General features: G+C 40.6%; 1 protein-coding gene across 1 annotated transcript in view; it reads left to right on the top strand.

Annotated features, from left to right (window-relative positions):
• BMPR1B (bone morphogenetic protein receptor type 1B) overlaps positions 1-15,164 on the top strand; it is a 233,252-nt gene that overhangs the window by 197,267 nt on the left and 20,821 nt on the right. The window contains exons 5-6 of the mRNA XM_059844140.1: positions 6,694-6,850; positions 14,526-14,628. Coding sequence (XP_059700123.1) covers positions 6,711-6,850; positions 14,526-14,628 — 243 coding nt within the window. The 5' untranslated portion in view covers positions 6,694-6,710. The remainder of the gene's footprint in view (positions 1-6,693; positions 6,851-14,525; positions 14,629-15,164) is intronic.

Raw genomic sequence — 15,164 nt, forward strand, 5'->3', positions numbered from 1 at the left:
CTACCTGCTCATTTATCTTTGCGAATATTAAAGACTAACTTACATTTTAAAAGCTTTTATTTTGTCATGGAGCATTTACAAATTGAACCAAAGGATTGTAGAAGATAGAATTAGACAAGATGTTTAACACAGCTAGGTAATATATATTAATGGAGAATTACAGTGGATAGAGATCGACTTTACTGAGTCCAAGCTGACAGGATAAAACACTTTGCACAACTTCCTTTGGAAATTTTAAATTGTCTTTTTTTTTTTTTTTTTTTTTTTTTTTTTTTTTTTTAATGGTGTGTTGGTACATGCTCTAGAAATGTGCCAACCAATTCCCCTTTTCTTCCAAATGAAAAATATGTCAAAGATTAACTGTGGGCACCAGAAATGAGAGGAAAACAGACAGCAAATTACACGTGCATTTTCCATGGGCTGTGTTAGCAAAGAAGCCTTTGTGTTTGTAAGATGTGAGTATGGAATGGGTATTAGTTTGGAGGGTCTTTCCTCAGTGGCTTTGTCACAGTTTGTTACATTACATGCTAAACTTTTTTTCTAATAATTCTGAAAAATAAAGACATCATTTAAAGTGGTGCTGGATGCTTGTAGCTATATTGGCACTCAGTGGCAATTCTATGAATGTGGACAGGAACAGTTTATAAGAAAACTGCCTTGACAGGTTGTTCAAAAGCACATTTTATTTTAAACCTTATTTGCATTATGAATAGAAACAAAACCACCCCAAACTTTGAAATATAGAGATGAGAAGGAGCAACTTTTAGGTTCTCTGTATTTTGTTGTACAGGAAATCCAGCATAGGTGGGAAATGGTGCAAATCATACCTAAGCCCTACAATGTTACAATTTTTGCAGTATGTCAGTTTATTACAGTGGATGTATATCAAGGTACAGCTGTTTTCAAGCACGGATTGATACCAGTCTCAGTTTAGGCTCACTAGTGCAATATAGCCACACACTGGAAAGCAAAGTGTGCTGTGTGCTGGTTTTGTTTTTTCTACTGTATTAATACCAGATTTTGTTTACTGTAGTTTTGGATCAAAAGGATGAAGGTCTCAGCATCTGATCCCTCCTTGAGATTTATGGTAGCCTTGAATATCCAGCAAAGGGAAACTGTCATGATCCAGTTTTCCTTCTCTGTTATGTACTTATCACCAATAAAAAAGTGTTTTACTGTTACCTCTTGACTATTTTACACAGTAGATCAGGCTGAGTTAAGAGGTGTAATTTATTTCAAGTCTTTTAACTGTGCTGTGTTTTTATTGCTGACTATTTGCCAAAAAATATCCCATGGAAATTCTTTTATCTGGGAGCTGTAAAGTACAGCGAGTTAGCAGTAACTTATTTCCCTTTCTCCTAAAACAATCATGTTGATGGTATAACCCTGACTTGGTGGGAAGTCATCAGGTTGTGGTTTATGATATGGCATAGGAAACTCCAGCAGAATGTGGCGAGATAGTTCTTTTTATTTTAATTAAAGTCTGTTTTGAGGAAAAGCACACTATGTAGATTAGTGCAGAACATAGATGAAATCATCTTGTGGTTTAAAGTTTCCATCCTAACTATTTTATCAAGTTGACTGATTTTCTTCTCAGGTTTGCATTGTTTTGGTTTGTTTTCAGTTATGGTTCAGACACTTTTGTATGAATATCCTTAATTTCCACTCTAAAGGAACAGTTGAAATATGTTAAAACAAGTTATTCCATGATGTGTAGAGCTTATTTGGTGTGTGCCTTCCCTGAAGCAGTAAGCCTTGCTCCTAGGCAGGGGTTTGCTGTGGCCAGATGCTGTTATTAGACTGGGAAAATGTGACTGGATAGTATTGAACCTAATTTTGTTTGTTTGTTCGTGAGTTTTTGGTGATTTTGTTTGTTTGTTTTTTTGGTTTGGTTTGGGTTTAGGGGTTTTGGTTTGGTTGGAGGTTTTTTTTTTTGTTTTTGTTTGTTTGTTTGTTTTTTGGTTTTTTGGTTTTTTTTGTCCTTAGCATCTGTTTGGGGAAGGAGCAAGTCTGACTTTTACTCCTTGCGAACCCCTGCAAGGTCATGACAGATTTGCGTTTTTCACTGCATAGACAGCACATAAATCTCACAGCTGTGGCACAGAAATCAATCTGTTAAGATAACTATTGCTAATTCTTCATCCTCCAGGAACAGGATGGCTTAAAATTCAAACCACAGAATACAGAGAAACAGAATAAAGAGCTTTTCACCTCCTGCATTACCAGACTTGTTGAATCGGAGCAGTGCCCAAAAGTCATTACCATCCAATGGCTATGGGCCAGTGTGAAATGAGTCACTGGGCTTTATCCAGATTCTAGTGGAGAAATTTCTGTCCAAATCACATAACTATGGCTACAATTGGCAGGGGCTGAAGTACTTATTGGCAGCCATGGCAGAGAGTTTGAGGACTGAATGTACGCTGAGAGACTGGCTCTCTAGATCAGAGGGTTTTTTTGCTGCACCTAGATGAGCAGATGTTAAGTTTAAATAGGTGATTTTCCTTTTGTGTGTGAGGTACCACTGCCTGCAGACCTGTCAGACCAACAGACAACATTGTTTAAAACCAAGTTGGAATTCATCCTTAAGTTACTTCATTGTCATTGTGGAGTAGGGATCTGTGATGCTTCTCACACATTTAAAAAATTACAGCAGAACTCCCTGAAATGCCATGAAAGGGTTTGCCATGACAAAGTATTTTGCTGGAAATCTTAGTGCTGATAGATGGAAGATTATATCCAAGAAGGTTTATTTTTGGACTCTTGAGGTTAGTAGAGGTTTAAATTAGACATTAACATTAACATTATCCTGTATCCATGAGAATGACTTTCATTTTATAGCACTTTATTTTCATTGTTTTCCTTCTCCTGGATTCAGGATCTTTGTAGATGTTCCTTTCTGGAAAGGATCACAAAGCATGGAGGGAGAAACACACTGACACATGGAAAGAACAAAGCAGTAGCGTGCTGCACACAGTCTCCATTCTCAGGTAGAGATTTGTAACAGAGGCCATCACATCACAGTTTTCAGTGGTCCCGTCCTAGAGAGGAAAACATTTCTCAGGAGTAGCACTCCAAAGAGACATCAAAGCCCTGGCAGCTGACTCCCAGTCCTTGTGGTGGATGGTGCTTTGTACATGCTGAATTTTAGTGGAAAAAGAGTTCAGCAGAGAAACTCAGCTGAACTTGATGAATCTCTACCAGTCTGATGATGAGCTTCAGGTCCTTCAGGTGCTCAACTGCTTTGGTGAATGCCCTGGTGCAGTCAGTAAGTTTCTCAGCAGACTAAAATAACCTTATTTTGGATGCCACTGTTTTCCTGCAGTTCTCCCAAAGGATGGGAAGCTGACCGTGAGCAGACTGCAACAGAACAGGCTAAGCAAAGAAGCAGCCAAGCTTAAATAGCCTGAAATCTCTTGTTTTCAGGGCTCTAGGAGAGCTTTCAAAACCCAAAGGGCATCTAAACCCTAGACAGAGCCAGGTCTGCATCACCAACATGTGTTTGTTCCAGAACAGCAGCAAATGCAGGATGAACAAGCTGTTCTCCATCCCAGACTGTGCTTTTCACACCTGAAATTAGGAGGAACTCGTTTCCAAGCTGAAAAGTTCTCCCCATTTCTCTGGAGAGCTCCTTCCCACACGTTTCCTTTTGGGGAAGGGACTGCTGGAAAACCTTTCTGTGCTGAAGTCAAGCAGACATTGAAGTCAAGAGACCTTGCTGAAACTCAGCTCTGAGTGGGAGGAGAAGAGTTCTTACATGCTCCATGGTTATCTGCTGGGTGAGACACCTGAATTTCAGAGGCAAAAGATCTGCCCATCATTTTTAGCTAGCAGCCAGGAAATGAAGGCATGAAAGGAGCAAGAGAATAGAGTGAGAAGAGTTTTACATTTTAGAAGACAGAAAAGAGCTTAGTTGAAAGTGTCTTACTCCTGCCTATTTTAGTTTTATTCAATTTAATATATTTGACACTGAACTGCTATGATTTTGCAGTAGATTTGACTCTGGGCATTAGGTGGAAACAGAATACTGGGCTACATTGGTAATTTCAACTCTTGGAAGGTTTAAATTTGAATGCTGGCCTATCTGTCCTAAATTTTCCTACAACCAAGCTTCATGTGTAATTAGCCACCTGCAATGCTTTGATGATACTTCAGATTTTTGATTCCAATTCAGCAACTTCCACCTGTCTTATTATATCTGACAGTGCAACCAGGTCTAGGGGTAGAAGCTGTTGTTTGTGGCAAGTTTTGCAGAAGCTGTTCATGATCACATCACTGCTGAGTGATGGTCACAGATTGTGTTTAGATATGAGTTCTTTTATGCTTGTTGGGAAAATGAATGATCTGTGGTGGTGGTATATATTATGAGGATGGCATTTAGCTGCCTGAATTTAACATATTCAGGCACCATCGAATGTGTAATTAAACCTTTCCCCCTTTTTTTGTGCTAGGTGTAAGAAGCTTTTGTCTTTACACTCCCTGTGGGGGAAAGATCCCTGTTAAAACTGCAGACAGCTTTCAGAAAGAGCTGTGGAAATGATGCTCAGAGTAAACTATTATACTCATGAGCTAGAAGTTCACTTGGTTGCCTCATGAGCTTGAAGTCTGAAAATCCTTGACAGGAATATTAATTGTTGAACATTCCCCATCTAATGGTAACAAAGTAATACTGTCAAAAAAGGCTTTTTCAAAGAGAATTTAGGTAATCCCTAATCCTGTGACCCAGGGAGCAAATATCTGTTGATATTAACTTGTTATGCGCAGGCTGCCTAATCATATTAGGAGAAACAAACAACAGTGCATTGGTTTTCCCTTAATTTAAGCATCTACTTCATCTTAAGGTACAGCTGTGAGTACACAACAACACAAACACACAGTGCATCTGGAGTGAACTCATGCATTTCGTTCTGATTTTGCCAAATGTTAGTGAAAACAGTATGGGACTGACAGCCAGTTGTGTCATGAATCCAGTTTATATCTTAATGTTGGGCACAAGGGTTATGAGCCCACGGTTTGTGTATGTTTTGTGACTGGTTGTCTGGTTGGACTTTAGCAAGAGGTGAGCTAATCAAAAGGCCAGTTGGTTTCAGTGGCATACGAGGTACTGAGCAAAGGCCAAGCTGTATGAGCTTCGTGTTTCATAGGAGTCTTAGTCTGGCATGGCGATGGATTCTTGTTCATGTGTATCACCCTAACATTATTAATATACCTCTTGTGCAAGGAGTGGAAGGGCTGTGCTGTTAAAAAGGCTAGCACTTCTCTAAATGCAGTGTTCTTACGTGCAAAGCCCCACTTCTCCCAGAGCTAACAGGTTACAGCTTTTTTCTGACTTCACTGGGGATAAGCTTGCATTGTCTCAAGTCAGACTGCAGAAACGAAAGCCTGTCAGCCAGCTGGTGCTCCCACTGCCTCTCTGTGCCTGAGGCATGATGTGCCCTGGCTGGTCCCATGCTCCCAGGAGTCCAGACTGGGCTTTTGCAGTCCTCCTAAGGGCAAGGACTGCTAGAGCAGCCCCGTGCTTCCTCCAGCCTTTCACTGCTTCAGAGTCCTTCAGCCTCACTCTTACCTCAGCTGTGGATTGCAATCCAAGCCCTGAAGAGTGGCTGCTTGTCCCCATCCCCTCTGCCTGTTTGCCCACCCTCTCTCTCCGTAGGGAGCTAAAAAAGATATCTTTTTTTTTTTTCAGCTCCATAATAAATCAGTCCTAATGATGGAGATTTGGAAATATTTTAGAGTAAAGAGCAATCAAAATAATTATAATAACAGTTGTTTATAAAGCCTTAACATTAAATCAAGAACTTTAAGCCAGCTCTTCAGCTACTCTGTTGGAGGCTGCTGCTTGTTAGTGACCCTTTGGTAAGATTTCTTACAGGGAGCCAAAAGGAGACTGAGGAACTGCCAGTTGAAGCTTTTTGTGCCAATCTCATTTTTGTCTTGAGGCTTAAAATTTTCACAAGGACTGAAAGCTGATATTTATGAGTAGAGCTGGGGCAATGAGGTTGCTTAAACATCTCCTAGCCTATCACCAACATCTCCAGCTGTACTCCACCAGCTCCATGGAGATTCAGTACTCTGATATTTTTAGAAATAATCACCTCCATATATTTCAGCTTTGTTCATCTGAAACCACATTCTTCTCTTTTACTTTGTTTATAGACTTTTCTTTTACAGAAGTGAGCTCTTTCCCTTGTTTTCCAAGCAGGGCTTTTGTAATTCAGTGACAGAACGTGCTGTTGAATTTGAAAGAACATCAGTTTTAGTTAAGACTTTGTTGAATTGTATGCTCATGTTCTGTTCTGCCTGGAGTACCATAAATCCCACTGATTTTTATATGGTTCTGTGAATGTAGATCTGTGCCGAGTGCTGTAGAGATAAAGAAAACTCAGAGGTGTAAGCAAGGATTTGACCTGTGTAATGCAGTAGAAGAAAAGCTGCACTGTGCAATATATAATAATAAAAGCGCAGTATATCTCTTGGCAGTGGCAGAGCTCAAAGATCAGTACCTTTGATCTAATACCACTGAGGTCCAGTAAGCCTCAACCATGGTGACCATGTCAAACTACAGAAAAACACTCTGTAGTGAACGCTCATCTCAAATAACTTTCTTAGGTTTTGATAGGTAGAAGCAGTTTAAAGCCTTCATTTCAGGTCTTGCAATACAGCCCAGAACTGTTTCTTTTTCTTCCTCTCTTACAGCCAGTTTTCCAGACAGCATGGCCTTGCGAAGTTCTGCCAAGCTGAGCATGGAGACCAGAAAAGACGGTGAGAGTACGGCCCCTGCTCCTCCCCAGAAGAAGCTGTCCTGCCAGTGCCACCACCACTGCCCTGAGGACTCGGTCAACAACACCTGCAGGTTTGTGGGATAGGTATCTGCTGATGATACATGGCAAAACAAACTTGTGGCAGCTCATCGATCCCAAATTGGGTGTCGCAGTTTTTGTTTAAGCAGAAAACCAATTCATATGTAAATGAGTTGGTTTTCACTGTGTCTAAAAATCAGGAGTAATTTTTACCTAGATATCAGCTGCATGGTTGTTGGTTTTTGTTTCGTTTTGCTTTGTTTTGTTAAGGCATACACATATTTATAATTTTAGATAATACTTGTTTTAATGAATTGCATATGGAATATTCTGAAGGTTGAACTTTGTTTTTAAAGGAGCATGCAGTTAATGAGAGGAGACCTAATGGAGATATATTGAAATGTCAATAAATGCTTATAAATTTATAATCACTCTCAATAGAATACTATTTATAAGAGCCCTGATCTTTGTTTGTGTCTACAGCAGCTGTATCTGTAGGTCTTTAAGGCTTTGGGTTTCTTTGGTTTTTTGGGGTTTTTTTGTTTCTATGCTAAAAGGAAAACTATCATGAAGTGAAGTGTTGAGTATTTTTGTCTGCTAGCTGTAGTCTTCTGTTTAATTTTGGGCTTAGAGTAGTACAGATTTCTCATCTGGATTGGATTCTGCTTCCTCAGGGCCTTTTGGCTCCCTGGGGGAGAGGCAGGCCCAGATGTGCACAGTCTCCTTGAAGGCTCAGCTCTGGTGTGTGTTGCCCTGGCACTGGCTGAAGCAAGCCAAGGTGACTTGAGGGTACCTGGTGGGGGACCAAGCTGCTGTTCCCCTACCCAAAAGCAGCATTTGCTGGACACATATGATTGCTGCTGAGTGAAGGTTGAGTGAGGGTTGAATGAACCTCTGTCTTGGCTGGAGGTGCAGGTACAGTTTGCTTTAGCTGCAGCAAAGCTGGGCTGAGCTCTTCATATTCCATAGGAGGGATTTAGATTTCTCTGCTTGGCTAGAAGCAGGTGTGATACTGGAGATGCCAACTCTGAGCCTGGTGGATCTGTGGGAGTCAGAGAGGCATAGAAGCCGGGCACAGATGTGAGCCCAGCTGGAGATGCAGTGCTGTTTGAGGTGAGATTGCCTGATGTTGTGTCATCTCTTCAAGGCAGTGGATGTAAAAGATCAATGGGGAAAGCCTAAGGTTGCTGAAGGCACTGGTTGCCTTGTTGGATTTTTGAGTGTGGGTTTGCAGCCTGACTTTATTCTTCTCAGCCTGCAGTTTCCTACTAAAACGTATCAAAGTTTTGGTGACAGCTGTAAATACCATTCCCCCTTTCTAACCTCTTCCTACAAGCCCATGCTCCAGCCAGGGGTTATCTCTCACATGACAGTTTAAAAAGCTGTAAAACCCCTCTCTGATACCAATTTGCTGGTCCCCTGCAGCGTCAATCAGCTGTTTCCTGTTCCTGCCCAGCAAGAGCCACAGCTTTCCCATGTGCTGTCTCACACATGCAGCAACAGGGAATTTGCAGATGACTTTTAAATCCTTGAATTAGGAAGCACAAAGGGATCAATGTTAAGGAACTGACTGAACAGGATTTATTCCCCAGCTGGGCAGGCTTGTTTTGCATGTCGCTTTGTAGGCATCATTGACGTGAAGTATTTTCCATGGAACTATGAGTGAATGTCCTGTTAGAATGGATTTGTGCTTTTTTCCTCACTGCAGTACTTTGAAGAAACTCTCTTCAGAGTCTCCTTTACGGTGTCAAATGTCAAGCTTTTTTTTTAGGTGTTAATGCCCAAGGATAGGCAGTTAAGTGGTAATAAAACACAAAATTGTAACCCCTTTTGTCTTCACAATCCTTGAAGACTTCAGGCTTGACTGTTCTGCTTTATTGCCAGAATGATTTTTTCCAATTTAGACATCAAAATAATAATTGAAGCTGGAATCTATCCATCAAATATTAATCATTTTTCTGCCCAGCCAGGAGTTTCCTGGAACAGTCAGGAGACTTGCTTTAGATCTCTAACTCCTCTCTCCTGCCCTGTGCTGTCATCTGAGCAGCACCCACCTTGCCACTTGCCCAGTGAGCAGCAGCGTAAGTGAAAAATTGCTGAGGAGTTTGGAGTAATAGAAAACAAATTAGATCAATTTAAATGCACTGCCTTCATGGCTTGTCAGCAGTAATCATGTTCATGATAGTGATCATTGCTGTGGCTCCCACTGCCTTGGTGTGAGAGCTGTAGTGAGGTGTGAAGGACTCAACAACCCCTTGTTTTCCCTGCATCTGTTCAACTGTTAGTGTAATAATTTCTTTTTTAAATTCCCTACTACATAGCTGGAATTATAGATTACAGAGAAAATAAGATCCTGAGCCTTCTGTTGGGAAAGAGGGGTTATTAGGTGTCTGGCTAGCTGGTTATTAGGTATCTGCTTAGTTGGCTGGATAGAGACAAAATTTCAGAAGATTTGAGCACGACTAACCAGGTTAGCAGGGATTATAAATTTCCCCTGAGTTTTGAAGTCATCCTACAAGTCAGGCAGTAACTTTTGTATTTTACTCTGTGTCAATGACTGTTGGCACAGTTTTAAAGCACTTGGGGAATCACTGAGCGTCACTATAAAGGAAGTTTCCCCATTTGGAAGTTCAAGAAGTACCAAATGCAGTGTTTGTCTGAAGAATAAATTGAATGCTTCAGATTAAAAGTTACTGTAGTTACTGCATTAATTATCTGCTTGCCTCAGATGTAGCCACTAAAAGCCTTTTGCTTTTTATATTTTTTAAGAAAAATTTAAAAATCAAACCTCTTGTCAGCTCTGTCAATCTGTTAAGATTTAGGCTGTGCTTGAACCTTCAGAGTTGGGACCTGCCAGCCCAACAGGAATGAGCCAGTGTTTTCTGGGGCACCCAAAGGCCTGGCAAAGCTCTGACACCCAGGAAATTCACTGAGTACATCCACAGCCAGGGCTTGGGCTCTGGACAGTATCAGCCCCTGTCCTTACCAGGGTTCTTACTAAAGCAGTGAAGCATTTTATGAGCCCAGGAGCAAGAATCTCTGAAAGTTCAATGCAAAAGCATTTCCAGCTGTGTTTAAATTAAAACTCTCAGAACAGAATAGCTATTCCTATTGCAATCACCATTAAAATTTTCTCCTTAAAAACAGTCTCTCATCTCACATGAAGATTTCTATTTGCTGCCACAGGTATTCAGCTCTGAAGTACATATCCGGCCCACAGTTCCAGGGGTCTGAATGTTTATGTAAAAATGAGGACATCTGGTGGCCATTTAAAATCCTCTCCATAATTGTATTTGTAGAAATTTAAAAGCCAATATTCTTTAACCACATCTATATCAAATCCTTCAACAGCTTGCTGTGTTCCTATACAGAACTTCCCTTTCTTTATACTTCTGCAGTTTAAGTCCAACAATACTTTGGAGAGCTAAGGATAACACTGCAGCCTAAAAGGCAGACTGCTTTTCTGTCTAAGCAGAAAGCCACAGCTCTAGTTAAAGTGTGCTTTAAAAGATGGGGCAGTCCCTGAGCACAGTGAAGTTTTGGAAGACCCATGGCAGGGTGAGCTCATCAAGGGAGGGTTAATGCCAAAGTTTAGCAAAAGAGGACCAAGCCAGGGGCTGAGGCTGATATCCTCACTCACCAGGACCCCATTTCCCCATGGGTATGTGAGCACAACGGGCAGAAACAGCTCCTTCAATAGCCCTTCCCATGGTGGAGACAGGCACTCCTGTACCACTGCCCTGGGGTTCTGGGTAGGGGGAAAGAGAGGCCACTCTGGCCAATTGAAAAATAGTAGTGCACTCAAGGCCCTGACAGATAAAACCTCTGGAGAAGGCTCACAATCCTCTGCTTGCAAAGGGTGTGCTAAACTGCTGCAGCTGCTGCACGTTGAAACTTTATTCTTCTTTCTGAACATCTGTGCAATTCATAAAAGGCTTTCAGTAAAGAAGGTCAAAGCTGCTTTGAACACAACCAGGACCTTGTTTTACTGTTCCATTTCAAGTTTTCTGTGTTCAGAGTGAATGCAGGGACAGTTGTGTCTGATCATAATTAATTGCATATTTTAAAACACGGTGTTACGATTAATTGGCTTTGACTGTAATGGGATTGCAATAAAGGCAGAGACTAATTAGGTGCCTTGTCTCACTCTATTTTCCTGTACAAATAAATGCTGACAGTTTTAAAGATTGGGCTGATAAAGTTTAAGTTCCTATGTGTTGCCTACTAAATTGTATTTCTGCCCAACCGTGTCTTTGGTTATCTAAAGCAATAAAATAATTAAGTTGCTTTTTCACTGTTTCCAAAGGTGATAAAACTCACTTGAGTGATGTTATTTTCATTGTCCTGTTCTCCAGATGATGTGCTTGAATTTTCTTTGTAATTTGGTATGTGGAAAATACAAAAGACTTTGACAGTGGCCAAAGCACTGAGTTCAGACAACTTTTGTTTTAGTCAACTTTAATTTTTAGGGAAAAATTGAACATTTTTCTGATAAAGGAGCTATAGTGAGATCTTAAATGTTAGCCTTTCAATTTTTTAATGTTTATGTTCATTTTGAAATTTCCTCCTTTATACAGGAAATTTTAAAATAATTTTTAAAAGAGAGCAGAGACTTTTCAGGTGTGTTTGGATGGAAGTGAAAAAATGCTCTTGCTCTTTCTGGTATCAAAATGAGGAGTGTAAAAAAGTAATAATACTTGTGGACTCATTTGAAGTCAAATTAAAGATAAGGGACCTGTTCATCAAATTATGAAAGTTACCTTTCTCTTTGTGATAGGCATTGAACGATGGAAAGATGTTGCTTTTCAAAGTTAAGTATTGCCATCCCTGGCTGTGTCACACACTCACAGAGCCGGGTGGGAAATCTCCAGCAGGCAGGTTTTGGTGGCTGAGGAATCACATCTTCTGTGAGAAGTGGCTGCTGGCCAGTGGGGACATCTGTGTGAGCAGATGCAAAGCTGTTGGCCTTGGTTCCTCTCTTGTGACATTTAGGAAAGGTCTGAGTTAAGATCCCTGCTTTCTTTGTGGTAATGTGTAATTGTAGCAGCAACTTCAATATCAGTGTCTGTCAGTGTTTCACTGTTAACTCCCTTCATTTTCCTGGCATTTGACTTGGCTGTAAGAATTCACTCTTGGCAAATCTGTGACACAGCAAATCTGGGTTTATTAGTGATCACATCCAAAGTGAATTTAATCACTCTCCTGCACCCTACTCTAATAAAATGGTGCTTCAGTGGAGGGGGTTAGTGGATGTATCCAGTTGTATCCACTCTGAATTCCTTCTTTACACACCCTTTGCAGAAGCAAATTACACAAAATGAGAGTTTACGTTACAGATTTTAAGAAAATAGCAGTTCTATACTACAGGTTTTTTTTTTCTAGGAAGTGGAGAATAGGTTTTCCATATTGCTTTGCAAGTGTCAGTGATGTACAGATGCTTCTTTTTCTGTAGTCACCAAAATAAGTATAAAATTTGAGACTGCACACATCTCTGACTTGTTTCTTACCGGCTATATTAGTAAGTTTCATTTCTACCCTAGTCAGGTGTGAGGTGGGGAAATCAATAAAACAGCAGGGGTGTGCCCTGCCCTTTTTCTTGCAGTGTGTGGTCCATTTGACATCCTGTGAACCAGGAAAACAGGTCGGGGCGAGGGGGGGAGGCAGGCAGGAGATCCTTTTTTCTTTTCAGAAGGGTCCCTTCTCCCTCTCACCCAAGCACCTCAGAAATTCTCAAAGATAATGAGTTCTTACATTGCATGAAAGCTTTTTGTAGTTTGGTTTTATTTTTTTTTAGAGGTAGAAACAAGCAGTAGCAGTGTTTATTCTGCTCAGTAATGCTATTTTTTTCTCTCCCTTCTCCTTCATTATTCTAACATCTGTAAAGAGTATGGTTTAGACTTATTCTTAGAGCTTTATAGCTTCTTTGTTTTGCTCTACCCAACCTAATTTTTTCTTTTTAAATTTGGAGTACAATTTTGAGGGACTAAAGTGCATGAGGAGCCTGACTTCAATTTCCATAAGTGAGCTAAGAATCAGAGCCTCATAGGACAAGTCAGAAAAATAGAATTAAAACAGCTGAATTTCTGTTTCTTTTTCTCCCTTTTGCACACAATTTGGCTTTCCTTCTCCTGCTTTTCTTTGATGAACCAAGAGTTTTGAGTTTTTCTGCTGGGGCCTGTTAGCTGTGGAGTCCACTTCTGTGTTTCACTTGATAGCAATTTATTGCTTTGTTGCTCTGTCCCTTGGGTTAAACTTACTCATTATTTTGAATCAAAGGCACCATGCAAACAAATAAAATCTAATCTAATATAATATTCTTCTCTAATGGATTCCTTACAGTCTCTCCTGGCAATCCTATTGTTCCTGTCTTTGCAGCTCAAGCAATGACATCAAGGTGGCTCTTGCCCAGAAGGGTTGCTGTCTCCTTTGCCTCACCCCTATGTACAATGTAAAGAAGGGCAGAAGCCATTGCTGGCTTCCCTGAGAAAGTAATTTGTAATGTGCAGTTGGTTACTTTTCAGATCCAGAAGTCATGATAGATTATTATTTGAAGTAATAAGCTTACCGTGGCTAGACCCTGCCCCACTAATATAAAAATATGCCACAGAAAATGTTTGACGTGATCCTCTGCAGCATCTCTCGGTCGTGTAGCTAATACTTACAAATTGTGTTTGCCTCCTAAATGTGTAACTGTGGCTCTTGTTTCCTACATCTTCATTGCCTTTGCTGCTGGTGCTCTTTAGACTCTTGTTTCATTCAAGTAAGGAGCAAATCATCTGAAATTTTGCTGTATTAAAGTTTTCTAATCTCTTTTTCTTTTTATTTCCTTGTTTTAACTGAGTTTGTTTCTTCTCTTCTGAAAAATACTCATTGCACATAATAGCCACTGTTATTTTCCTTGAGCAAATAACAGAATATTTTATTTTTTTGTGACTTAAATGTCTTATATTAAAGAGTTTTTTCTTTATTTTCTTCCTGCAAGTCTGTCAGTTTTTGTTTCTTGCACGTTACGTATCCCCATCAGAGTGCAGAGAACTTAAGGTACAGCAGTCTCAATAAAATGCAGCCACCCTTTCCATGCCCTCCACTCCCTCTTTCCATAGCATTCAGGCATTTGACCTTCATCAAGGAAGGACATTTATCACCAGCCCCATCTAGCCATCTGTTAGTATACTTGCCCTCCCTGGTGCACGTTCCTGTAAACGGAAGCATTATGGATCACTTCAGGCTTATAACCCAAGTAAACATCTGTGAAGGGTGTTGATGATAACTCAAGGACTCATACACAGGAGTGTTGCAGTTCATAATATGGTAAAACAGGAATCACAAATCACTCTTGGTAATATTTTACGTTTAGTATCTCAGAAGTGTTTCTTTCTTCAGGTCTGTACCGTGGTGCAAGTGTTGGTGCCTTGTTCCCACACTCAGGGCAGACCTTGTGTAGCACTGAAGCTTGCTCTGTGTAGGTTTCCAAAGTCTTAACACACTAATGACCACAGGCAGAGAGCTGGGGTGCTTGTTAGTGGGATTTAGGCTGTGAAATGTTGCAAAGGTAAGTGCCCAGCTCTGAGGCAGAGCCTCCTTTGTGTGTGCAGCAGCCCCGGTGTGTGCATTTGTGAATGGCAGATTTGCTTGGCAAGGAGAAAAGTCTAAGACAATTTTTAACAGCACATTTTCCACTTTTCACATTTCAGTGCCTTTTCCTGATTCATTCTTTCCAATCCACAGCACTGATGGCTACTGCTTCACCATAATAGAAGAGGATGAGTCCGGTGGACATTTAGTCACCAAGGGATGTCTTGGATTAGAGGGCTCAGACTTCCAGTGTCGGGTGAGGAAGCATTTTCTGCCACAGTGTCACTTGAATTTTTGATAGTTTTCAATTAAAGTGCAGCCAGCTGACATTGCTGTATCCATGTTTTCCACTTCTGTTCCTTTGGCAGATAGCTGATCTGCATTGATTACTGAGGGGAGTGCATTTGTATCCTCAAAAGATGATACTATTGATCCTCCTAATAATAACAACTCATGTTTTTGGTTTTGGCACTGCTGCTACTAGTAACATTCCCACTCAGAGGAAGTTTGGATTTAGAGAACTGCAGTCTGAACTCCTCAAATCTCCATGCTAGCTAAAGTTAGTTAGGATATTGTTTGATGGACTGCAGCAACATCTATGTCTTACATGCAGCTGCACATTGGTTTGGGATTTTTGGTGCCAGATGTTACATTCAAGTACAGTAATCACCTGATGGAAAACAAATATCAAATGCAGGAATGGAAGGGGTGTGGAAGATGGAGCAATGTTAGCCTTAAATGGTTTTAGATGAGTGCAGGAATGATTTCGTCATTGTGCTAATGGAAGGTATT

This window comes from Haemorhous mexicanus, chromosome 4, assembly GCF_027477595.1.
Source record: "Haemorhous mexicanus isolate bHaeMex1 chromosome 4, bHaeMex1.pri, whole genome shotgun sequence".
NCBI classification, from domain to species: Eukaryota; Metazoa; Chordata; class Aves; order Passeriformes; family Fringillidae; genus Haemorhous; species Haemorhous mexicanus.